Below are 26,317 nucleotides of genomic sequence, written 5' to 3'. Positions count from 1 at the left end.
CCCTCTCTCCTCCTCAGAATCGTTGAGGTCACAGGACAGGATCATCTTCGAAAAATTATGTGACATTGAAGCAACCAACGTAAAGTCTGACTAGTCCAGTCTGACTAGTACTTTTTTGGTGGTATAACCACGTGTTTGTTAAACATTGACCCAAACCATTTTGGTTTTATAGAATGCATAAACAAGAGAATTCAAGAGACCAAAAGTTAATGTTTAAGTTATTCCAACTAACAATAGCTGAAGTATGATGGCAAAAAACAGTTAAACTTTTAGGAGAATTCATCTTTATTTAAAAACATCTAAGATGTGCTGTTTGGAGGAATGTCAACACAGCGATGAAAAGGCACACCCAAGTAGAATAAAACACAGCACTTACACATAAGTGATTTTCAGAGGATTCAAATCACACTCTCATGTTCTGAGAACGACCTGTGGCACAAAGACCAGCACCACATTCTCCGCGAGGACACCATTCGTCCATCCACAACCATCTGCCAAAGTCAGAGTGGGCTCGTAAAGCACACAGAACATTTCAACTTATTACAATGACCCTGGAGCCTGTGGACCACTCAACAAACAGGGAGAGTCGGCGGCCGATGGTGGCTGTTTATTTTATTTATTTTTAATTTTTATTTATTTATATTTTTTTTTGAGGAAGATGGGCCCTGAGCTAACATCTGTGCCCACCTTCCTCTATTTTACATGTGGGATGCCTGCCACAGCATGTCTTGATAAGCGGTGTGCAGGTCTGTGCCCGGGATCCAAACCAGCAAACCCGAGCCACCGAAGCAGAGCATGTGAACTCAAACACTGCGCCACCGGGCTGGCCCTGACACTGGCATTTTGTTACACAAACAGCATGGGCTTTGAAGACAGAGGGAGCTGGGTCCAAACTCCAAGTCCTCCACTTCTTAAACTCATGCCTTTGAGCCAATCATGTGAACTCTAAGGCTCCTTCAATGGCCTAATCCATAGAGGGAAGCTAAAAATCCCACTACAGTTGTTCTGGGTGGCTTAAATGAGATGAAGTATGGGGGCTGGCCCCGTGGCCGAGTGGTTAAGTTCGCGTGCTCCGCTGCAGGCGGCCCAGTGTTTCGTTGGTTCGAATCCTGGGCGCGGACATGGCACTGCTCATCGAACCACGCTGAGGCAGCGTCCCACATGCCACAACTAGGACCACAACGAAGAATATACAACTATGTGCTGGGGGGCTTTGGGGAGAAAAAGGAAAAATAAAATCTTTAAAAAAAAAAAATAAATAAATAAATAAACATATTTAAAAAAAAAAAATGAGATGAAGTATGCACAGTGTTACAGAGTATTAACTTTTCCTGAAACCTGGAGACTCAGTACAGCGAGCGTTCGCTTGACCCACGCTGTTTCATCAGCAGCTTCCACTGCGTTTTGAGGAATGCTGTAACAGAGGGAACACGAGACAACTGGCAACAGACAGGTGGGCACAGACAGAGGGCAAGGGGCAGCTAAAGAGAAAGGAAAAGGATGTAGGTGGGAACAGCAGAGAAAAGAAAAGGAGCAAAAGAAAATGACTCTCCACCTGACTGTAAATTAAGCGTTTCTTCTACACTTATATACACCAGCAATTTGCAACCAAACTGCTTAAATTGGATATACTTTTAAAAGTCTACCCAGATTAAAAGGATTTATGAAAAAGCTACTCAGGCTACTCTGTATTCTCTGGACACCAAGAAGGAAAGCTCAGGACGGCCACCTCGCATCCAGTACCACTGACACTGGGTTCTAGGTGCTGGAGAGAGGGCCACTCTGGCTCCACTCACAGCCACGTCTGAAGAAATGAGGTGGAAAAACCAGGTGATGGAATGAAACAGAACATGGAACTTCCAACACACGGGGCAAGTGGAGACAGAATGAAGGTCTCACGGGAACATCTGTGACAAACCAACCTTTTCTCATTGGGCGGTACAACTCCGGTTGAGTGTCTAGCAGAAAGGAAAACAATGAAAACAAAACAGCACAAAAGGAGATTAAGAAAGAAAACGGCTTCTTTCAAAATTCCTATCTTAGAATTTCTCTATAATGTGAACAAAAAGTATTCCTCCTTAAAAACCATGCCTGAAATATCCCATAAACAAACCAACAGTTAGATCCACAGCAAATACGCGGAAGGTAGGAGAGAAAGAAGGGGGTCTGTTGGGGGAAATTCTATGAGATTCCCAAATTATTTCACTTAGCTCACAGATATTTTTCTTAGAAAATAACAAAAACAGAAGTTAGTATAGATTGTGGTTTCCTGAAAAGGAGACACGGTACTAGCTCAGGTACGCCCAAGATGCCCATCCCCCAAACAAGCTGTGTGCGCATGGCCAGCCCGCAGCCCCAGGGAGCTGTGGGACTGGTTAAGAGCAAGTTTCTGGAACGCAGTGACCTCTTTATTTATCCGGCTCCTTTCTCAGGTGGTTGTACTGTTGGAGGCTCAAGTTCACTGAGCTGGTACCTCTGAGATGACCAGCTTACAAGTCTGAAGGCCAAGTGGGATGTCCCCCTTCCTCCCTACTCGGCGTCGTCCTCCGGCCTCCACTCCAGCACTACTATCTCTGGTCAGAGGGAAGTGACCGTACCTAGGACTGCAGGACCATATCGGCTTGGCTTCAAATCCTTACTCCCCACCTAGAAGCTACGAGACCCTGGGCAGACACTTAACCTCTCTAAACCTTGGAATCCCCAAATGGGGACACTTCCAGTATGTACCTTAGAGGGTTATTTTGAGGATTAAATGAGAGCATCCATGCACGATGCTTAGCTAAAGCTGGCCTATGATAAGAACTCTATAGCTGTGGCCACTATTTTTATCACCACCACCATCAGCAGCAGCAACAGCAGCAGACAAATAAATAGAATCCGATTCCACACCCGGCCTGAAGGCATCAGTCTCAGCAGCTTGTTTATTTCTGATGCAGACCCACAGCTCTTAGAGATCCTTTTAGACATCAAGAACCAGCAAGGGAAAGAAGCAGGCACGCCTGACTGGGAGTCAGACGGACATAGCTTCTTGTCCCCACGTAGCAGCAGAGGTGTGACCTTGAGCAAGTCACCTCTTTAGCCTCCCCATTCCCCACCTTCCACAATTGTTACGAAAAGATAATGACACAATGTAACAGGAAAGTGCTATCTAAACTGCAAAGTGCCTTCCACACTGGAGCAGCTGGTAGGACCAGGAAAAACAGTGGGTTTTGAGCACACTGTCTCTAAAATGGGAGAAATATCACTAACCTCAGGGTGACCCTGAAACCAACGATCTGCTGCACACGGTAGGTGCTCAAGGAACCGAGTCTGCCTTGCCCTACTCCTGACTGTTCCCAGGAGCACAGCCTCCCCAACACAACTCAGGGTCAAAAATCTGACTTCAGTCTTCTAACTGCACTCTTCCCTCCCTCACGCCACCGCCAAGAAGTTGTGCTGTCAATCATACACACCTTCATCCCCGGGGAGGGATGGGAAGGGATGGAAGGGGCGGAACGGCGGGATCTCGTCACTCTCTTCAGAGCTCACCCGGACGTCCACGGGCGTCTCTGAAAGCGAGGCAGTGAACTGGTCCATGTCTGCACGCTGTTCTTGAAGTAGCTCATCTGACAAGACAGATAGGGCAGGGAACCAGGTCTTCAGAAGGATCTAGTTTCTAGGCACAGGACCAACAGTCTGGACAAAGCTAATGTGTGCCATTATAGAACGTGAGATCTGCCGAGGGGAGCGCCCCCACCAGCTCACAAGGCAGTCAACGACCCCCTCCCTCCCACCTGAAACACCCTCCCAATTCTGCAGCACTGTAGAACCCGGGGCTCCACCCCTGGCACCCCTCTCTTCTCTATCGACTCACCTTGGTTAAGTGGCTTCATCCAGCGGCACAGTATTAAATACCATCCACATAACATGACTCCCAAATCTGTATCTTGTATCTACTGCCCCAACTTCTGGCTCATCTAATGGCCTACCTTACACCAGCACTTAGTGCCCAACAGCAATTTCTATTTTGATATGTATAAAGAGAACACTCTACCTCATTAAAACTTGGTGCCACCATCCACTCAGTCGCTCACAATGAAAACCTGCGCATTATCTTTGATGCTCCCCTCCCCCTCACCGCCCCCATCCAAGGCATCAGCACGTCCTGTCACCCTTCCTCTGAAAATAGCCTGAAGACCATCCTCATCGAAATCTTCATTTCCTCCATTACCATCTCAGGGCACACAACCATCATCTCTCTCCTGAATTGTTACAATCACTTCCTGGGAGGTTTCCAATTTTAATCAATTCTCCACCTAACAGCCAAGTAATTTTCTTTTTTTAATTTCCTTTCTTTTTTAAAGCATAATCCAGATCTAGCCACTCACTAGGTTTAAAACCCTCTAATGGCTTTCCATTATCATAGAATAAAGTCCAAACTTCCAGATTTTGCTAAAATCTCTTAACAATTTGGCCTCTGCCTACTTCTGTGGCTCATTTCTCCCTATGCTCTAGCGACCCTGATCTACTCAAACGTGCCCGCTTGATTTAAACTTCAGGTCTCTGCAATAGTCATTTCCTATGCTAACAATGTTCTTCCCCTTGTGGTCTCTGCGTGGACAGCCCCTTCTTAGCATTGGATCTCAGGTTACTGTCCCCGAGACGGCCTCCCTGACCACTAGCCACTCTCCACCCTTCCATCCCCAGTTCCACCTCCCTCCACAGCACTCAACATGGCCTGACAGCTGTTTTCCTGTCTGTTTCTCCCCTACTATAACCAGGCTCCAGGAGATACTGTCTACTCATGTACCATTTTACTCTGTGACACACAGTGTACACAATAAATATTTGTTGAGTAAATAAAAAAGATAAAGACCAGAAGAGGGAAATGACGTGAGGATGTGTGTAACATAGGTGCCTTGAAACACATCAGTAATGAAAGGAAAAAGGGTAACAGGAGACACCCTCATTCCCTTGCAATTTCACACCCCAGGTTTTTCTTCCGGTAACAGAGTGAAGGTCAATGAAACTCAAGGCTCTGTGGCTCACAGCCAGGACTTGACCCTGCCACGTAAGCTCCAGTGAAGTCCAGACTTCTAAAACCATGGCGTGCTAATGCCAGCTTCGTGGCCTCGCTTGTCCTGTTTGCCGTCACTCCCGAGCCTTAGCAAGAAGTCCCACCTGCCCTCGATACAAACACAGGCAGCACCCACCAATCTCCTCTTGGATCTCTTGGGCTACATAAGGTACTTTGTAGAGCAGGGAGAGGCTCTGGTTCCTTCTTTCCTCAATCACATGGAGATGTGTCATCACCTGGAAGGACAGAATGGTGGAGAGGCCTTGTCACCAAAACAGCCGGGCCAGGAGGGACATCCACACACACTTCTGCAAAGACCAGCTGAAAATGTCTATTCTCTAGAGTCCAGCAAAGCAGCTGACCAGAGGGAACGCGTGACTCCCCACATCATATTTACTGACCACTGAAGTATAAGACTGTGTTCAGACTGTGTGTGACACCCCTTGGTGATCTGAGAATTTATCCACAGACAGTACTCCAGGGTAAAAGAAAATTTAACTAAAAAGTTTTCACTGGCGAGTTATTGCTTTGATTTTCCTATGAGGCACTTATCAACTATACTGAATGAGTTAAAAAGAACCCTAATTTGTTCAAGGCAAGGGAAAAGAGGATCGAAACAAAAAGACAACCCACTAACTGGGAAAAAATATTTGCAAGTAATACATCCGACAAAGGCTTAATATCCATAATATAAAAAGAACTCACACAACTCAACAACAAAAAATTAAACCACCTGATCAAAAAATGGGCAGGAGACATGAACAGACATTTCTCCAAAGAAGATATACAGACAGCCAATAGGCACATGAAAAGATGTTCATCATCGCTGATCGTTACCAGGCTTTTCCTAAATCAGGGAAATACAAATCGAAACTACACGAAGATATCACCTCACACCCATTAGAATGACAAAAATAACTAAAACAAATAGTAACAAATGTTGGAGAGATTGTGGAGAAAAAGGAACCCTCATACACTGCTGGTGGTAATGCAAACTGGTGCAACCACTATGGAAAACAGTATGGAGAGTCCTCAAAAAATTAAAAATAGAACTACCATATGATCCAGCTATCCCACTACTGGGTATCTATCCAAAGAGCTTGAAGTCAGCAATTCCAAAAGTCCCATGCACCCCAATGTTCACTGCAGCATTTACAATAGCCAAGATGTGGAAGCAATCTAAGTGCCCATCAACAGATGATTGGATAAAGAAGATATGAGAGAGAGATATATATATATATATATATATATATACACAATGGAATACTACTCAGCCATAAAAAAAGAACAAAATCGTCCCATTTGCAACAACATGGATGGACCTTGAGGGAATTATGTTAAGTGAAATAAGCCAGATAGAGAAGGACAATCACTGTATGACTGCACTCATATGAGGAATTTAAACATGTGGACAAAGAGAACAGATTAGTGGCTACCAGGGGAGAGGTGAGGTGGGGGGTGGGCACAAAGGATGAAGGGTTGCACGTACAACACAACTGACAGACAATAATGTACAAATGAAATTTCACAAGATTGTAACTTATCATTAACGCAATAAAAAATCAAAAAAAAAAAAAAAAAAAAAAGAACCCTAATTTGTACAAGGCCAGACACTCAACAAGGTTTTCCTGAGTGAAAGTGTTAATTTTTACCACTGGTCAGATTAGATGGGGTAAAAAGAGAATGAAATCACTGGCTAAAAAGTAGATTTGGGGGGAGAGGGGACCATCTACAGATTTTTCTTAGTAAAGCAGTTGCTTGAAATTATTATCATGCTAAATAACAGAACTAGTTTATTCCTATGTAACTAATTTAGCTATTCTTCAAAAAATTTATGCTGAGGTATAAATAAATTTGATTTTAAGAGGTGATGCAGGAAGACTTACCGATTGTCTGTCTTCCATAGCTCACTACCTTCTCTTAACGCAAAAGTTCCAAAGTTCTTCATCAAAACAAAACCAAACAAGTCATAAAACTGGTCACTTACTCTCAAAGCTTTACAGAGCGGAAATGAAGGGTAATTTGGGCTAAGATCACCCAATGACGTGGTGAGGCTTGTGGCTGGAGCTCACACAAGCTATTCGAGAAGGTTTTCCCTGCCTGGTTACACCTGCCATACCACGCTTTTCCTAAAGAGGGTGCTCTAAGCCAGTGGATTAATTACGTGGGCTTGAAGCCATTATTAACATAAAGGGTCAAATGGAAAACAAGTCAAAGGGAAAGATGCTTTGATTGTAGATTGATGTCTCTCTGACCTTTAAAAGCAAGGATGGAACAATTTAATTTTACATTTGCCATTCTTTCAATCAACTAAATTGAGGGGAAAGCACAAGAGTGAGAGCCTTAGAGAAAAAATGCAAATGGAAAAAAAAGGGGTACCACCCACAGACTTAGCATGTGTTGAAACCGTTATGCTTCTTCAGATGAATCACGGAGGCATTTGAGAGAAGATGGTTCACAGACACACAGGAGGACAAGAGCCACGGGCGGAATGCTGGACATCTGTGTCTTTATGAAAGTGAGCCCTGGGCTACAGGAGGAGAGTGACAGCACCACACCACTCACACCCCAAACCAAATACACACTGGTCGTAACAGCCTGACTATACTCACGGTTTCCTCGAGTTTAGCTAACAGAAAGGGAACAGGCAGAAGGTTAACGTAATTCAGCAGCCAAGCTTCAGGAGAATTAACGGCTTAGAGCAGACAGTAAGTATCACACAGCAGAGCTGGGTTTCCCCCAGGATTTTCTAGGGAGGGAGGGTTCTGCTTCCCCTGTCACTTGGTGTGGCACTTTGATCTTGCTGGCAGGTAACTCATTCCCTAGTTGTCAATTTAATATACTAATCAAGGATTATTAATAATTAATAGAAAGGCTTGGACCAAACTCGTATGTTTATGGAGTAAGTGAACTCATCTAGGCATTTTTATTCCTCTAAAGATTGGCACTTGAGCTAACATCTGTTGCCAATCTTCTTTTTTTTTCCTCCTCTTCTTCTCCCCAAATTCCCCCAGTACATAGTTGTATATTTTAGTTGTGGGTCCTTCTGGCTGTGCTATGTGGGACACCGTCTCAGCACGGCCTGACGAGTGGTGCCACGTCCGCGCCCAGGATCCAAACCGGCAAAACCCTGGGCCGATGCAGCAGAGCACATGAACTTAACCACTCAGCCACAGGGCCGGCCCCCTCATCTAGGCATTTTCAGTGCCTTGTTTTATACCATTAAGCTACATTAACAGGTTTATTTTTGAATTAAATTAATTTGTAGGCAGATAACTTTATTTGTGATCATGTCCTTGACACGTTTTTATGCCTTTCCTTCCACCCTCACCACATACAACAGGCTATTTTTCTGTAAAATACTACACAATAGTCTAGTTTTTCCACAAAAAATTTGAAAAAAAATTTTTTTTTTTTGGTAAGGAAGATTGTCGTTGAGCTAACATCTGTGTCAATCTTCCTCTATTTTATATGTGGGATGCTGCCATGGCATGGCTGGATGAGCGGTGTGGTGTGTAGGTCCATGCCCAGGATCTGAACCCACAAACCTGGGGCCACTGACATGCAAATTTAAGCAGTACACCACTGGGCTGGTCCCCAAAACAACATTTTTTATAAAATCAAGTAGACCTGAAAAATCTAACCCCTGTCAAGAGGCAGGCACTTCCGACCTAAGCTTCCTGGGAGCTACTCTAGGACGCCTGGCCTTTTCTCCTTCTCTACTCCAAGCAGCTCAAAGCAAGGCCTGGTGGTCCAGGCCCTACCAGAGGCCTCCTAGGATCCCAGCCCCAGCCCCTTTCTACATTCTTCCCCCTCTAGGAGCCAGAGTCCATTCATTCCCCCAAACATCCAAATGACAGAGTGAACTCTATGTATTTAAAGACAATGATTCCTCATCTCGATAGCTCACATAATTAATTCTATACTGGATCATGCACTGCTCAGGGGGAGACAGGGAGTCAACTTTGTATTGTCAGAGGCTACTGCAGAATTAGGAGGCAGACAGCACACAAACTTCTGCTCAAGAAATGGAGCAATAACCTTAGCTGCAATACTCCAGGAGGACAGATTACTTTACAATCCTAATACACATGCAGCACGAGGCCGGGAGGGGGGTTCCTGGGATGATGGGCAAGCACTCATGCTTGTCAGTGCATCCCATGTACACTGAGTGCCCACAACCAGCACAGCACTCTACTTAAAGCATGGGAGGAAATAAAACATCAGTTACGTCACTATAAGGCCCTCCAGGAAAACTAACAGGCTCAACTACTAGATTTCCTGGTTTAAAAGGAGCTAGCAATCTTGTGGGCACATTCACTTTCAATGAATAGAAGAGTAAAACTCAAGTTAATATAGAGACAATACTGAAATTAGAAAGCGGGTCCAGACACAAACCTCCATCAACACCTGTAAAGTAAAGCTGGACTCAGCAGGGTCAGACCCCAGGAGCGTACCAGTCTGTCTAAACAAACACTGTAACGCACAACCCAAGACGCCAATTTTTAAGATCTACTTGATGTATCTGTCTAGAAAAAGATTTCAAATATTAATTCTGGTGATACCCTAAATCAGAAATAAACTGATATAAAAAACAATTTAGAAACTGACTTCTCTCTTCAACATAATCATGTATTCCTAAACTTTCAGAAACTGTTTTAAGCAGAAAGTACATAATATAAAAAAGTACGGAAAAGATATTTAATAGAGTACCTTCGCAAAAACCAACTCATGTACCTAATGTCTCTGGAAATCGAAAATCATTTTCTGAGCACTAGTAACAAGGGCGACCGTCAGTGCTCTCCAACCATGGGTCAGAGCAGCCTCTCCCCATCGGAAATTCCCGCAGCCACGGCCACCTTGTCTAGCACACCTGGGATTTCATCTGGGCCGCCTTCTCTGGGTCGACAGCCAACACGTGCTGGTAATGGCGGATGGTATGCAGGCGATCCTTGTTCTCAGCACGGACATAACGCCGCAAAGCCTGGAGGATGCGATGAGGCTGCGAGAGAGGACAGTTCTTTTAACACCCAGAAACTAGGGAACTGAAAAGAGGCAGAAAACAAAGCTTAAAAAAGTCACTTACGAATGTAAAGCTCAGTGAGGCACAAGAATGAAAGCAGTACTTTTAAAAGCTTCTAGCTTACCAAGTAACAAGAAGCTGCCTTTCTAAGTAAAAGTACCAAAAACTAAGTTCCAAAGTTATACTGGCTCCTTAACAAACAGTATTTCCCAGGGTTTCTAGCCCACTGTCCTCTTCCACTCTGTCCTCTTTCCCGAGCTCAGCATGTGACATCCTAAGTACAAGCTGGGCAGTCCCTGTGTCACCAGAAAAGACTACTTGCCTAAGAAGAACACAAACAGCCTCCTTTCCACGCCCCAAAACAAGGTAGGTTCGAGTTAAAGGACAAACAAGTTTGAAACAGCTAGCACAAAGAGTTTCAGTATAAATTACTTCATCCTTTTCTTCATAATCTTATTTAGAATAGAACTAGTTCCAAGGCCTTTGTCCATGGAAGGCATGTTTTTATTCTTTGAAAGAAAGGCTACTACAAAAATTCAGCAATGAGACAACTAAGCGAGCATCCTGAGGTTATGCTTTTCTACGGTAAGATACTTGCCTATCACAGGTGGCACACGCAGGCATAAACGTAATGCTAAGTCTCCATAAGCAGACACTAGAGAACATAATACCTTTTCCTCCCTACTCTTAGTTTCTTACCTCCAGACTTGCCAGAACCTATTATAAAAAAGTAATTTTTACTGACCTGTGTGTCATAAATTGGTCCCACACACACACTTTAGGGCAGGCAATGCTGAGGATCCAATTCACCAGGGACTCGGCTCCACGCACAACTCACCCGCGGTGGGTCAGACTGCAAGGCCGCCAGGTAGTTCTCCAGAGCCATCCGGCGGCGGTCGTTCAGCATCGCCTCCACTCGAGCCAGGTGGGTTTCCACCAGCTGCTGCTTCTCACTGGCTGCTTCCTTCTCCAAAGCTTTGACCATAGCTTGGAAGTGCTAAACCAAGAAAGAAGGAACAACACATAATTCACGGTGCCTGGAGGAAGTCTAAGCACACAACTGTAGACCGCAATGCTGTGCTTCTCCGCGCCCAGTGCCTGTGCCAGCTGTCACAGGTCCAGAGCGCAGCGAGGCTGGGATCTGAGTCTACGTTATATCTGATTTCCGTCGGGATGACTACCTTCCTCTTCTGATGAGGGCACGGTAAATCTGGGTGTCACAAGGACTCCTTAGCATTTCCGTAACTGAAACGACTAGAGCTAGAAGCCCAGTGCCTGGTCTCTCCACAGGCCCTGCAAGAAAAGAACGCTATCCTTCCCACACTGCAGCAAGGCACTGACTTCCAGATCCTGAGACCACAGACCAACAGGAGGTATACTTTAAAACACATGCCAGTAATAGCGTGGGTTGTGCTGAGTCATTCACACCAAACTCATGAAGGGAAAGCTGGTTGTGAGGCCCCTGGCCAGGTTGAAAGGTCCAGTTTAAGGCTGTGAACAAACTGTCCCTGTGTAGGATGCATTGGCTACGTAGAAATTAACACTCTCAGATTTTCTAGGTGATTGATAAAAAAAGCAAAGGTGTGCCAATGAAGCGTCATCATGAGATGAAAACATCTCAGTGAAACATAAAAACATACTGACTTAAAATGTAACCAAGTTATGAAACCCAAACCTGTAAACTGCCACCCTGTTCCCATGGACACTCTTCAAGGAGCACGCAGGGGCCGCGAGGACTGAGCTCACACGCTTATAGAGTTAGAGAGGAACTGCTATGCGAGAGCTTTATTTTCTGCCTTTTGACTTTTCAACAAGTCTACAAAAAAAGATTTCAGTACTGCTGAACAAGTCACAGCCTAAGAATGAAGGGGACCGAGGACCGTGCCAGGACAGCAGCGAGCTAAGGTTACTGCCTGGCATGAGTTCGGTGTGCACTGGCTGGGGTTTGGTTTCCGAGTACCAGAGGTGAGCGATTCTGGAGAATGCCAGCTGGGAAGTGAAAAAAAGCCGGTCAGTTCAAACTTCCTTGTAACATAAGCTCTCAACTGAAAGGAGGTATCAGGCTCCAGTTTCCTGTGTGGTGGCCTGACCCTGTTTCAAAGGGTCAGGCTGGAGCTCTGCCCCGAGAACATCTCACCTGAATGAGAGTCTGCCTCTCTGCTTTCGGGAGGTTCTTCGCCTGAAGTTCGGCCTCTTCCCACTCCTTCTTTACCTGGAACAAAGGCCAAACCCACCTTAACCAGAGAATCATCTCTGAAACAATTCCCCTACTCTCTAAAAATACTGCCAGGCCCTGAATCGAACGTAGGAAACCGGACAAAAGGAAACATGTCGTCTGATGCCTCGCGAGCTGAGGGCCATTTCAGCCTGTCGATGACAAGAGGCTGCAGGTCCTAGGCCTCCAGAATCCCCACACGGAGCCTCAGTCCCACAACCTCCCTGTCAGATAACCTTGAGCAAGTTATTTAAAAGTCACTCTGCCTCAGCCTCCTCAAAAAGAATGGGGGTGGGGGGGCAGTTAATACCTACTTCTCAGAGCTAACGTGGTTAAGACAGAGCATCGAGCATGGCCCAAATGCCCAGCACAGGCAATGGGGCAGGTGGCTCGGACCTAGCAGGACCTCCCCTGGCAGTCTTCTTCAGCCCTCTGAGGAAGCCTAAGACAAACCACACTGCAGAACTCATCTTCCGCTAACACCTACAACCCTCTGAGGAAAACAGAGCACCCAAGACTCAGAACCCTCACAGCCACACGACCTAGCTAGAATGAATTCATCCACGCTTGCTGTCACCTAACGTCTCTCTACAGTTCCCTCATCTACTGGCAAACGAAACTAGCACTCCATTTACACCTGTGATATAAAGTTCCCTTCTTTAAAATAATTTTTTTTTAAGTTAGTTAATGGCAAAGAAAAATAATACGACTAAGGGGTGCCAGCCCAGTGGCACAGTGGTCAAGTTTGCATGTTCTGCTTCGGCAGCCTGGGGTTCACCAGTTCAGATCCCAGGTGCGGATGTACACACTGCTTGGCAAGCCATGCTGTGCCAGGCGTCCCACATATAAAGTAGAGAAAGATGGGCATGGATGCTGGCTCAGGGCCAGTCTTCCTCAGCAAAAAAAAAAAAAAAAAAAAAGGAGGACTGGCAGCACATGTTAGCTCAGGGCTAATCTTCCATAAAAAAATAAATAAATAAAATAAATAAGAGCAAGGGCTGGCCCCGTGGCCAAGTGATTGAGTTTGCGCACTCCACTTCAGCAGCCCAGGGTTTCACTGGTTTGCATACTGGGCACAGATGTAGCACCGCTCATCAGGTCATGCTGAGGCGGCATCCCACATAGCACAACCAGAAGGACCTACAACTAGAATATACAACTATGTACTGGGGGGCTTTTGGGAGAAGGAAAAAAAAAAAGATTGGCAACAGATGTTAGCGGAGGTGCCAATCTTAAAAAAAAAAAAAAAAAAAAAGCAGCAGCAAACCAGATGGTTACAGAACGTGCCCAGCATGGAGTCTGGAATGTGAAAGGCACTCAGAGGGTAATGACATTATCAGGGAGACGACTGAGGACGGATCCTAGTCACGCCCAGGGGGCAGCGCTGCTTATACTCACAGCTCACCTGTCCTAACACAGCATGACAGCCTAGGGAGAAGGGGTCCCTTTCCTTCAACCATGAAAACCATGTTACCCAAAGCCAAACCCCACTGAGACAGGGCAGCGCCGAGGTTTACCCTGTCCATCCGGTTGCGGTGCCGAATTTCCAGCTGTTCCTTGGCCTTCTGGAAGCGAGCATGCTCATTATCATCAGCAGAGGTCTCGAAATACACATCGACATCATTGGTTGGCAGAGGAGTTGGGGGAACTGAAACAAAGTAACAGAGGGAGTTCTCTTTGGGAGTCAGGCCCAAGTGGAAACCGCACTGTGCTCCAGGAAGAAGACCAAGCTCAGGAGCTGAGAATGGACGAGTTGGTCGCACACCCCCCAAAGCGCAGGGTGCTCCTGCTGCCAAGACTCCCCTGTTAGATTACAGGGGTCCACCTTCCTGACGTGCTATTGACCCACCAGGCGAGCCCATGTCCCCTGGTGTCTGCGGCACCAGCGAGGCGTCTTTACTTAGGACTTCAAGGACAGAAAAGGAAATCACTTCTTCTATACCTTCCCTCAGTTCTTGAAACCTTAAAACCTTAAAACCTAAAACACAGCTACCCTGCTTGCTGTCACTGACAGCATCTGAGCCGAGACAAGGGCTGAGGTCGGACCGGCAGAGGCACTTCCACAAGGTCTGCATTCTGAAAGGAACGTGGGGCTCTGCTGGCTATTCTGAGGTCAGAACTTACTTTGGGGAGGTGATTCCACTGAATGTTCTGGCACACAGACTGGGCAGGGAAAGTCCAAACCCCTGCAGCCACCACATTTTAGTCTTCCGTCTCCTTGAAGGACTCTTCCACCCCAGATAACAGGGAGAAATGCAGATGCGACGCTGGACAAGGACTTACCGCGGACTGCGAAGACACCCTGGGCTGTTCAATCCCCGACACTCACTGGCCCTAGCAGGCCAACACCCAGAGAACAGATGCATGAGGGCAAACGCTGCTTGCTGCCAGTCAAGCGTAATCAGCTCTTGGTGGCCCCAGGCAGGTGAGTATCTGCACAGTGGAGCGTAGCCTCATTCACGGAAGGACTGAGGTGACAAGTTTAGTCAGCCTCTTAGGAAACACTCATGGAAACTTATTAGCCCAGCGCAGTCGTGACTTCCCAAGCTAGGGAAGAACGACAGGTACCCTGCTTGCACAACTTGCTATCCTGACATACTGTCAGAGCTAAGTGGAGAGCAAATGCCAAAATTCAACCAATTTTAAATTCAGAAACAGATTCATCTAACTTCCAGAATTGCATAACTTTAATACAACATTCAAACAACCATGTAACTGATGAATCTAACTACAGATTACTCAGCTACTCCAAAGTTCTTCTGTCAGAGCATCTTTTTATTTATTTACCTCCTCTTATTCAGCTTTAAACCTAAAAGCTACAACTATTTTTGCTAAGAATATTTGGCTCCTACACAAGTTTAAATAGGATCTCAACAGCTGATTTCAGCTTAGCTATATAGAATACACGGCTTCACAAGCCATGTTCCCCGTGCCACTCAAAGGTTCAGCTGGGGGAACTTAAGGCACTGAAGTCCATCCGTGACAACAAGCACGTCGCCATCAGCACTGCGCGCCTGCAGCTTAAAGGCTTATGTGTTGCAGACGGAGTCTATGGTTCATATCACTGAGCTGGATCAAGATAATACAAAACACAAGCTGCCTCCGCCGCTGGGAACAAAAGGGGAACGCAGCAGCAGACCAGGCGGATGGTGCTGAAGACCCGCTGGGCTCCGAGCCAGGACCACGTCCTTCAGACCATGTGAAAATGATCAGCTCACGAAGCCAGCATATTCGTCCACCTCCATCCCTTTTAAGGAGGGGCACAAACTTGACCACTGGAACAGTGATGTTTCCAGGCCGTCAAAGTGCTCCAGGCCACAAGCACGTGAGCAGGCTGCCTCTCCCGGGCAGGTCTCCCCACCGCAAGTCACAGGGATCGACCGTTCTGCAGCCCTCGCACCACCAATGCTCTCAAGAGCTGTCACTCCACGGTCCCACAGCACTACCGGCCTGAACCTTCAGGTCTAGGAGGACGCCTGCATGTTAAGTGAGATCTTTTAACAACCCCTGATTCCTCAAGCTTCAAGCTGAAACAATGTTTTGTTGTCCCTTAGTTTAAGCAGTTTCACAAAGCAGGAAATACCACAAGAATTTCTCTATCTACATCTTTCCTGAATAAAAAAGTTTCTGCCTGTAAAGTTCCCTAAGGACTCATATTTTTTTTCACCTTTTCAATCATTTCAAATAAAAACAGCCTTTCCACAGAGCAGCAGCTGGAGTGGAAGCACGAAAAGTACACACTATATCATATTTAGATTTAGAAAATCTTTTGGTGGAGCAAGGAAAGACAGACAAGCAAGTATTTGAATGAAAAAACCATCAGAAGCTTCAGCCAAATATCTTTAGAGCAAGCACCAGGGGCAGGCAGCAAATCCTTCCTCTCGTGACTTACAGAATCAGAACCAAGAAGACTGCCTGGCCTCCGGGTTCTCCAAACACATGGGTTAGTACTACAAGGCAAGCGAAAAAGGCTCTTAAAAAGGCAAAAGGGTAACCACAGAGAAAAGCAAAACTTTTCCTACCAATGTCTAAGTAAACCCAACTCAACTGAACCACAGAATTTCCTTCGTGATCAAAGAATACATAAACTAAAATTCCTTCACTTTCTAAAGTTCTACATGGTCCAGTGTTGTCAGCATATTGGAGAAAAAGAGTTACTACCACTTGGCTGCAGAGCTCTCTCCCTAGAGTGCACCAAGCATGGTATTTCACTGTTCTGGTCTCCCCAAAGTATCCCTATTGCCACTTCTTGGAGAGTGGGCAGCCCTTCAGTCACCATGCATCACAGGGGCCGGTGACGGGGTGGCTCAGAAACAAGAACGAGAGGCAAAGCCCAGAAACGAGCACGTGCAGAACTCAGCCAATCTGCTTACCCACCCTGTGCCTCTCCACCAGAGAGCTGAGGGCGAGGCTGCCTTCCCAGCCAACACAGAAGCCTCTGGGGGCCTCGGACTGCAAGGCAGGAGAGAACAAGCCCCCGGGCTCTCCCGCTGTGCCAGGGAGGGAACACACCACCACCACCACCACCAGACCCACATGAGCACAGACATGGAAACTGAGCTTACAACTGCCAACAGGAAAGCACAGCCTAGATCTAGAAAGCACAAAGATGAGGGAAACGACCGACAGCAAACACCTGAGTTGGCAGGGAGCACCACACAGATGCAGTCACGAGGACGGCCCGGAAAGAGACAGAACGCTGGACAGGACGGTGCTGCTGCAAAGAGCCAGCGCGGCGGGACTTACTCATCGTTTTACACACAGCCATACAATAATCCTCAGACTCAAAATTGTTCCTGTTGCCTCCGCAGCCGCCATATATAAAGCGCACGCACTTTCCCTTGGAGAGGTCGAAGTACCAACGAGGCATCACGGCCCGGCAGGGCCCCGTCATCGCCTCCTGGGAGCAGACAGCTGTGTGAAAATGGTCAGAACGTCAGCAGGACAGAGGCAGCAGCTGCAAAGGCTTCACAACACTACACACCAGCAAGGGGTGGGACGGGCGAGGAGAAGGGACCAGGTGACGTACCTAACCTCAGCCAAGGCCAAGACTGGACAGAACCTCAATGCCCTGGTGAACTAACTCACCACTCGAGCCAGCCATTTCTGAGGATGCAGGCGTTTTCCATTCTGATATAATAAAGATGTTTAGGAACTAAAATATTATTTGCACTGCCTTGAGTCTAGACTGATGTACAGACTGACACAGAGGAATGCCTTATCTCGCAGCTCCGCGGGCCTCACATTCCTGGCCTGCTAGGTGGACATATTGGCCTGACTTGTCTATCCTGGTGGTGTCAAGGACCAAAGGAGACGACACAGGGGAAAAGGCTGTTTCCATGGTGATAACCACAGAAAACACCAGGTAAGCACCTGGAAAGGACAAGCGCACACTTTTACGTTCTCCAAGATGAATCAAAAACGTCTAGACTCGCAAAGTAACTCCCCTCAGTCGGTCCTAAATAATTCTTCAGATGTCACCTGGCTTCAAATATACAATCAGCAGGAGGCTGTGAGTAAATGGCTCTGAAACTGTTGACTTTTTAAAAAAATTGGCAAGATAAAAAAAACTGCTGGCCCTAATGCCTCACCAGTAGAAAGTCATTAAATTCCACCCTCCCAGTTACAAGTATCTTTCTAGCGGGCAAACGGCAGCCTACAGATTGGCATATACTCAGGAAGAGAAGAACCAGAAAGTTATTTCCACCCTAGAAGGTTGGGGCTTTGGAGTACTGAGGAGGGGGGCTCCCCCTGGAGAGAAAACACCCCAGGCTGAATGTCGAGGAACTCTGCCCAACGGTAGATCATGCTGTCTCCCTTGTCTCCAGTTAAGTCCTTACAATGCAAAGGACAGTTCTGCGATTCAGTTTTGCATCTCCTCCCGGACGTGTCAACTGCCAGCCCTGCAGTGGCCTGGGTGCCCACTTCTATGATGGCGCCACCAGCACACAGCACACTGGAGGGCTGCCTTCACCTTCAGCACACAGAAGCACCACCTCTCCTCTGTGACTTACCTGTGATGAATGCAGCCCCAAATTCTAAGTAAGTGATTACCATACGGATTTTAACGCCACGGCTCGACATTGCATTACCTTTAACATCGTGAGTAATTTCCTTTTCTGAAATAGTCCCATCACTGCTGGGTTCAGTTGGGTTCTCCTCGTTGTAGTCATCTCCTTTAAAGGTGTCGTAGTAGTAATCACGATCTTCCACCACTTCCTCCCCTTCTTCCTCATCCTCGTCATCCACATCCACAGCTGCCTCTGTGAAGTCTTCCAAATCTGCTTCGGTAGGAAATTCACTAAAGGTCACAATAAAAAAGGAAGGTTAACACCAATTCCAATACACAAAGCACAACAATGATTCTCTTCCCTATTTTGAAACACAAAAACAGAGACAGGAAATAAGCTCAACTCGCACTGAACTGCACCATTAAAGCCCTCAGCCCAGCTACAGCAGCAAAAGGCAAGAGTTAGCGAGCCGGGGCAGCACTGACCTGCAGCAAGCAGCGTGGCTGGGCGACACAAAGCTGAAAGCCACTGGTCCTCCTGGGGTCAACTACGGCTAGAATGGAATGCAAGCTGGCTCACCTCCAGCATGACAAGGGCATGCCCACTCTACCCACAAGTAAGGGATGAGCAATCCAAGCCACCAGCAAAACGATTTCACAGGCTCAGGACAAGAGTTTACCTTTTATAAATATCATAGTCTTCCTCTTCATCCTCCCCCTCCTCCTCCTCCTCATCTTCCTCGTCTTCTTTTGACACAGTAGATTCAATGATCTTTGTCTGAGGGCAGCACACATATTCAGTGCCGTGGAACTGGTCTACCCCACAGGGCAGCAGCATGCCGTAGCTATATAAGGTCATTCCCTGAGTCAGACAGGCCTAAAAGAAACGTGTACACCAATATCAGAACATACTCCACAGTAAACCTGGTCAAGTACTCCCAACCCCTAGCTTTATCCAAAAGAAATCCTTATCAAACCACGTTGGAATGCTTTCTCTCATGGACTCATAAATTTTGTCAAAAAGCTGTGACGATATTATTTTAACAAGACTTACAGGAATCTAAGCCAAAAATGCTGAAAGCCCAAAGCTGGAAGAGAACTAAGGAAAACAGACTTTCTTCTAGTAATTATCAACAGCAGTTAAAGGTAGTCAACGATCATTTACATTCCTCACTGAAGAGGGTGCCGATGCAGAATGTGACCAAGACAGACAACTGACTGGAGAACTAACTCACCTACAGAAGACAAGCCTAAGAAAGGGTTTCTCTCCACTACAAGACTGAAACGGCATCTGATCCATGTTTTCTATACTTGGCTATTTCCACACAGGCTTTGGGGTTTAGCACAGCCTTCCTGGGAGTCCTGCTGACAGCATCCTTGCTTAACAACCTTTTTAATATCCTTAACTTTAGAGGCTGAACTGTCAACACTGTACTTTCCTACAAAATACCTACTGTTCTCCCAAATATTTTTAATTGAGAAGATACAAGTAATCGTAAACTTTCAAGAGGATAAAGGGAAAATACAGAAAACTGATTTAAAATGATGGTAAGCCTTGGAGAAAAATTCTATTTTCTCTTCTAAGAGAAAAAACACTTGACTTTTTGCATGCATGCTTTTACCTCTTTGACTACAGCGTGCCAATGCTGGTGATTCTCACACACCTCCATCCGCTCTTTGTGGAAAAACTGGCACTTTTCTGGAACTAGCAGAACATCACTTACAAATTCACCCACTGGAAAAGAGAGGCTTTGTCAGAAGCAAATCTGATCACGATTCAAGGTAAGAACGATGCTCGCTGCAGATTATTATGACAGTCACACAGTGAGGTGTAGACAGGAGCAGCTCTAATGTACATGAGCTGATGTACATCTCTCATCTTCAAGGGCCAACTGGGCGTTACAGCTGCAGGCGAGCAGCCTCTAGAGCTCGGCACTGTGTTTCAGCCGTGATGCCTGGGACCTTCCCCACTCTTCGCCGACCTCAAGCCCTGACACTGCCACTGCAGGGCTGCAGCAACAGAAGACGGAGAACTGGAAGCGGATTCCCCCTCCATGACCTCGAGCACACACAGCTCCCCTCCGTCACCTCTGGTTTCACATGCACAATATTCCTAGCCTCTTCCTTCCCTATTTCTGCCCACATCGGTTCTAACAACAAAATGCTCAGGAAACTAAGACTAGGTGTTCTCCTAACGTACCAATGAATCTTACTTTACCCCTTTGCGTACCTAAAGACATTGAGCTCTAAGACAAACCACCGCTGTCACAACTGATTCAGGTAAGATCCACCAACGGAGGGTTAAGTACAAAGGGGAACAGGTGCCATTGCAATGGGAAACTCTGGAGGATAGTACCTTAACCAGGTGACCATTTAACATCACCAGCAATGGACAAGCTGACATAAGTGATGTCATAAGGAGAACACATCACCTACATAGTCTTTCTGCCAAAATAATGTCATCTGAATCTAATCATGATAAAACCATAAGACAAGCTCAAATTCAGGGATATTTTGTTAAACAAATAGCCTAGACTCTTAAAAATTACCATTGTTGTAAAAGATTTGGAAAAAAAAAAAAAAGACTGAGGAACTGTTCTAGATCAAATATAATGTATTATTCTTTTTAAAATGAAGCTATAAAGGACAGTTTTTGGACATTTAGGGAAACTGTCCAAAATGTGATTACTGGATCATAGTTATATAGGACAATATCTTCACTCTTAGGAAAAGCTGAAATATTTAGAGGTGAACTATCACGATATCCCAACTTACTTCCAAATGGTTTAACAACAAAAAAAAATAGGGAAGACACACACACACATAGTGAGGTGGATAGACGAGGCAAAACTGGAGACCCTCGGTAACAGGGACAGAGGCGTTCGCCATGGCATTTGTTTCTCTAGGCCTGAAACTTCAAAAATAAAAAGCTGGGGGGAAAATACACATAGCTGTTTAGAAACAGAATCCTTATCTTGTAGAAATACGTGAAGTATTTATAGAAAAAAAACAGTATCTGGGATTTGTTTCCAAATAATCAGGGGTAGATGGGAGTGGGGCTACATGATCAGGTTGGGTAGATGACACAGATTGGCTCATGAATTGATGATCATTATATAGCTGGGCAATGGTACGTGAGGGCTAATGGTATTATTTTCTCTGTGTTTGGATACGTGTGTAACTTCCATAATAAAAAGCTACAAACTGGGGGCCAGCCCCGTGGCTGAGTGGTTAGGTTTGCTTGCTCTGCTTTGGCAGCCCAGGGTTTCACAGGTTCGGATCCTGGGCGCGGACAAGGCACCACTCGTCAGGCCACGCTGAGGTGGCATCCCACATGCCACAGCTGGAAGGGCCCATAACTAGAAGTGTACAACTATGTACCAGGGAGCTTTTGGGGAGAAAAGGGAAAAATAAAATCTTCAAAAAAAAAAAAGAAAAGCTAAAGATGTATATATATATATATCACTGGATTATTACCCAGAGATTCTGATTTGGTAGGTCCAAGGAGGAACTCAGTAATTTGCATTAAACAAGCATCCCAAGTGATTCTTATGCATCACCAGTGCCCTCCATAGATGGTCTAAGTGGGCAGAAACCAACAGAGGGAGAGATGTGTGGTTAGCTCAGGGACAGAAGCAGTAAGCAGGGGCAGGGGAAAGGAAGCGGGCAGGCTCACCTCCCAGGTTAAAAAAAAAAAGAGTACAAATAAGAAAGGAATCTGGCCTGAGAAAGGTCTTAGGGCTTTGAACCAGTGGTCAGTCCACATGGACCCACTCCCCAGCTTCATCGTCATGGCCTGGTCCTTCAGGACCCCTCGGCCTCAGACTCAGTCCCCGGGCACGGAGCAGTCAGTCCTTCTACTACCCCAGTGGCAGGCGAAGGGGAGTCCCTGATCTACTGCAAGGGGGGAAGACGTGCTCCTGACTCTACGAGCTGGGGCAGTCAGCACAGCCTCCCCACATCAGAACAGGATTTTGTTAATATCAAAAAAAAAAACCAAAAAACCCAGAACTAATCTAAATGTCTGTCATTAAGAAATTAGTTAAATAATAGTACCTGTTATGATAGAATACTATAGGGTCATAAGAAATATGGTTTATGTCTATATTTAACATGGAAAAGTTTCCATGATGGTTTAATAATTTTAAAAATCACTAAACAACTAAACGAAAGCAATAAACACACCCCATGCTCCCCCAATCCCAGCGTCAGTTCTCATCATCCCACTTTTTGCTTTTGCTACAATTATTTATCAGAAGCTTCTAGGAAAAAAACTGACTTAGGCAGACCAGTATTACTGTTTTATAGAAGAATACTGAAAATGGTTTAGCCTCACTTTAAAAATTTATCCCATTGTAACAATCTTCACTTTAATCAGTTGGAGTACAACAGGCAACGGCCACAATTTCCTAAGTCACTGGACAAACAGAAAGCTGTACTGTTGCTGCTATTCAATTTAATACGCTGATAATGAATACGGCAATGCAGCAAAATCCAACCTACAGGATTTCATCTAACCGCATTTATGATTGATCTCCAGCCTCTACCCATTCACTATGATTCTGTTCTTCTTTCATACCACCTCCCCACAGCGGGGCCATGACAGTCATCAGGTTTTAGAGCTTTTTCAGAGTTGCTGAAATTCCTTTCAACATAACAAGGGCTGTTCATCCACTTGGGGAAGCCCCCAATACCAACACTCACATGTATAAATAAACCTGCACAAGTACTCTCCAGCTACAAACGGGAAGACCATGTCATTTATGGGACTCTTGGAAGCTGTAACCAGGTGGGAGAAAGCCTTCTGTAACAAGATTAAACCAAGAGAGTCAATGGAAGTTGTTGTGAGTCTGGTAGCCGTCCCTAGAAGATGTCTTTGAGGTAAATATGGCTCTGAGAAGTTAAAGACCCAGAATAATTCTCATGAGCAGAAACACACCGTGCACAAGGGTCCACACTGGGAACGTGGTGAACTGTTGATGGGCTGTCATGAACTCAAAGATAGAAGGCAACTTGCAAATGTACACCTACAATGGACGAGTGAGCTGCTCCAAGACACCAACCTGCAGCTGCTGAAGACTGCACCTCAACACTTCTGAGAACGAGAACCTTCTCTGGTAGCCTTCACATCACAGTAACACTCCATGCCCAAACCTCCTTCCAAAAATAACGTAGACCAAAAACAGTCATGGGCTTACGGAGCTCTCTGCTTTTGGCGCAGGAATCAGTCTGCATGTAAACATCAGGGATGACTAACTCCCGTCCCTCAAATACCAGCGGTTTTGCTTCTTCTTCACCACTCTGTCCTACTCAGATCACTCTGTTTATTTATTTATGAAATTTATTTAAGCAATTAGTAACAACGTAAGATATGGGTTCCTTTTGGGGAGGGGGAAGATTGAATTGTAACTTCTCACCAACTATACTAACATCAGTTTAACAGTCACACCGATGGGTAGTTAAGCACGTTCTCAAAAGAGGGCAGAGCTGAGCGAGGTCAACACAGATGTCTACAGACAGTGCGACTCCAGCCTTGATGCAAACACTGCCAGCAACCTACATTCATTCTCAAACTGTTTGCACGTGTGCTAATCAAGACATATCCTTCCCCTCAACCTAGCAAAACTACAAAAATAGTGCCCCCGGGACATCCAGACTCATGAGTAGAGGCACCCAACCAATACAGACAGGTCCTGTTTCCCCCAGGTCCCATCTCCTCACCCTTCTGGCCTGCCTGCCTGCCTGCCTATGTGTTGTATTTGCTAAGCAGCAGTATCTGCATTCATTCATGATCCTTAAAGAAGATATCTTAATAGGGTTTATCTCATACCTTAAAGAGGGTTCCAGAGCTGAAGCTAACCATACACTACCATCTCTTACTCCAACACGTGGGATGCATCTTCACATGTATAAAGGAGTTTACTGTAGATACTTCTAGTGGATAAAATGTGTACAGGACTCACACTCTTTATTGTATTAATTTTTAGTACAGTTTGTATGTTAAAAGAATTGCAGACAGGGCTGGCCCGGTGGCATAGTGGTTAAGTCTGCGTGCTCTGCTCTGGTGGCCCGGGGTTTGCTAGTTTGTGTCCCAGGCACAGACCTACACACCGCTCATCAAGCCATACTGTGGGAGCATCCCACATAGAAAATAGAGGAAGATTGGCACAGATATTAGCTCAGGGCCAATCTTCTGACCAAAAAAAAAAAATAGAATTGTGTATGGTTTAATAACTCAGTGAATATACAATAACCATTAAACTGTTTACTTTAAAATAGCTGAAATACATTGTAGTATGTGAATTATTTCTCAAAAGATCTGCTTTTAGGGGGCTGGCCCCGTGGCCGAGTGGTTAAGTTCACATACTCTGCCTCGGCGGCCTGGGGTTTCACGGGTCCGGATCCTGGGCAAAGACATGGCACCGCTCATCAAGCTATGCTGGGGCAGCATCCCATATGCCACAACTAGAAGGATCCACAACTAAAAATACACAACTATGGGGCCAGCCCGGTGGTTAAGTTCGCACATTCCGCATCTCGGGGGCCCGGGGTTTGCCAGTTCAGATCCCGGGTGTGGACATGGCACCGCTTGGCACGCCATGCCGTGGTAGGCATCCCACATATAAAGTAGAGGAAGATGGGCACGATGTTAGCTCAGGGCCAGGCTTCCTCAGCAAAAAGAGGAGGATTGGCAGCAGATGTTAGCTCAGGGCTAATCTTCCTCAAAAAACAAAAAAACCCCACACAACTACGTACCGGGGGGCTTTGGGGAGAAAAAGGAAAAAAAAAAAATCTGTTTATAAGAAGCACAGAGAGGGGCTGGGCCCAGTGACTTAGTGGTTAAGTTCACGTGCTCCGCTTTGGCAGCCTGGGCCTCAGAGGTTCAGATCCTGGGCACGAATCTACACACTGCTCATTAAGCCATGCTGTGGCAGGCATCCCACTTACAAAATGGAAGACAACTGGAACAGATGTTAGCTCAGGGCCAATCTTCCTCAAGCAAAAAGAGGAAGATTGGCAACAGACATTAGTTAGCTCAGGGTCAATCTTTCTCACCAAAAAAATAAATTAAAAAAAAAAGCAGAGAGACATTATTTACAGGGGATATTGAGCAAATAAGTAAACATACTGAGGATAATGGAATAGGAGGTATCACTATGAGCTCACTGTTTTTAATATACACAAATGTACACAGAAATATCGATTTATGTGTGCACATATATGTATACATACATATATTTCTTAAGCTCTGTCTGCTGAGTGGGCCTAGAAGCAGTAACATCCTACTAGCAGCAAGCACACCAAATGCCCAGATCTTGGTTTCTAAATACTATTCCCCACTAAAGGAAACCAGAGTTTCTTGGAGAAATGGCTGACTCCAAAGGTTGGGGAGGGAAAATACAGGATGAGCCTGAGCATCTTTTTGTGCCAGAAATTAAGGATATTTTCAAAGAATGATAGGGACATGGTTAAAGGACACAGGAACCAACACGAAGGGGTTCCTGTTGGCCAGCTTGGGACAATGAGTCCATAATGAAATAAATGAATGAATGCAGACACCATCTTAGCCAGGTGATAAAAGTTATCAATGGAAGAAACTGATGTCATACAACTCCCAACATGATACAGAGAGAACATTTCTGTGATAGTTCCCTCAAAAAGGCATAAACCAAAAGGATCATAAGACAAACCCAAATTACAAGGCATTCTACAAAGTAACTGGCCTATACTCTTTGAAAATACCAAGGTCATGAAAAAGACTATAGAGAGAACTAAATGCAGTATGTGATCTTGAATTAGATCCTGGTGTTATTTAAACAACAGGTGAAGCTTGAATAGGGTCCGTATTTCCTGATTTTGATGACTGTACATAGGAGAATGTCCTTTTTTTTTTTTTTCTAAGAAAATATACACTGAAGTGAGAGGGGAATAAAAGGAATCATGTCTGCAACTTACACAATTCAATAAACAAAACCCAGTGGTTGGGAGGGTAAATAATACAATTAATTTTAC

At 45.5% G+C, this 26,317-nt stretch overlaps 1 protein-coding gene across 8 annotated transcripts in view; it reads right to left on the bottom strand.

Annotated features, from left to right (window-relative positions):
- APLP2 (amyloid beta precursor like protein 2) overlaps positions 1–26,317 on the bottom strand; it is a 74,282-nt gene that overhangs the window by 5,314 nt on the left and 42,651 nt on the right. For 2 of the 8 annotated variants that reach the window (XM_070272972.1, XM_070272973.1), the window contains 11 exons: positions 19,927–20,039; positions 18,985–19,181; positions 18,387–18,595; positions 17,041–17,208; positions 13,812–13,942; positions 12,217–12,291; positions 10,918–11,076; positions 9,930–10,058; positions 5,193–5,292; positions 3,453–3,605; positions 1,923–1,958 (listed from right to left, as the gene is read on the bottom strand). In XM_070272972.1, the coding sequence (XP_070129073.1) occupies positions 1,923–1,958; positions 3,453–3,605; positions 5,193–5,292; positions 9,930–10,058; positions 10,918–11,076; positions 12,217–12,291; positions 13,812–13,942; positions 17,041–17,208; positions 18,387–18,595; positions 18,985–19,181; positions 19,927–20,039 (1,470 nt within the window). The remainder of the gene's footprint in view (positions 1–1,922; positions 1,959–3,452; positions 3,606–5,192; positions 5,293–9,929; positions 10,059–10,917; positions 11,077–12,216; positions 12,292–13,811; positions 13,943–17,040; positions 17,209–18,386; positions 18,596–18,984; positions 19,182–19,926; positions 20,040–26,317) is intronic. The other 6 variants (XM_070272969.1, XM_070272974.1, XM_070272970.1 and 3 more) reach the window with 3 other exon arrangements.

Source organism: Equus caballus, chromosome 7, assembly GCF_041296265.1.
Source record: "Equus caballus isolate H_3958 breed thoroughbred chromosome 7, TB-T2T, whole genome shotgun sequence".
NCBI classification, from domain to species: domain Eukaryota; kingdom Metazoa; phylum Chordata; class Mammalia; order Perissodactyla; family Equidae; genus Equus; species Equus caballus.
Note: the sequence above shows the minus strand (reverse complement) of the source record. Positions and strands in the feature narration are given on the sequence as shown.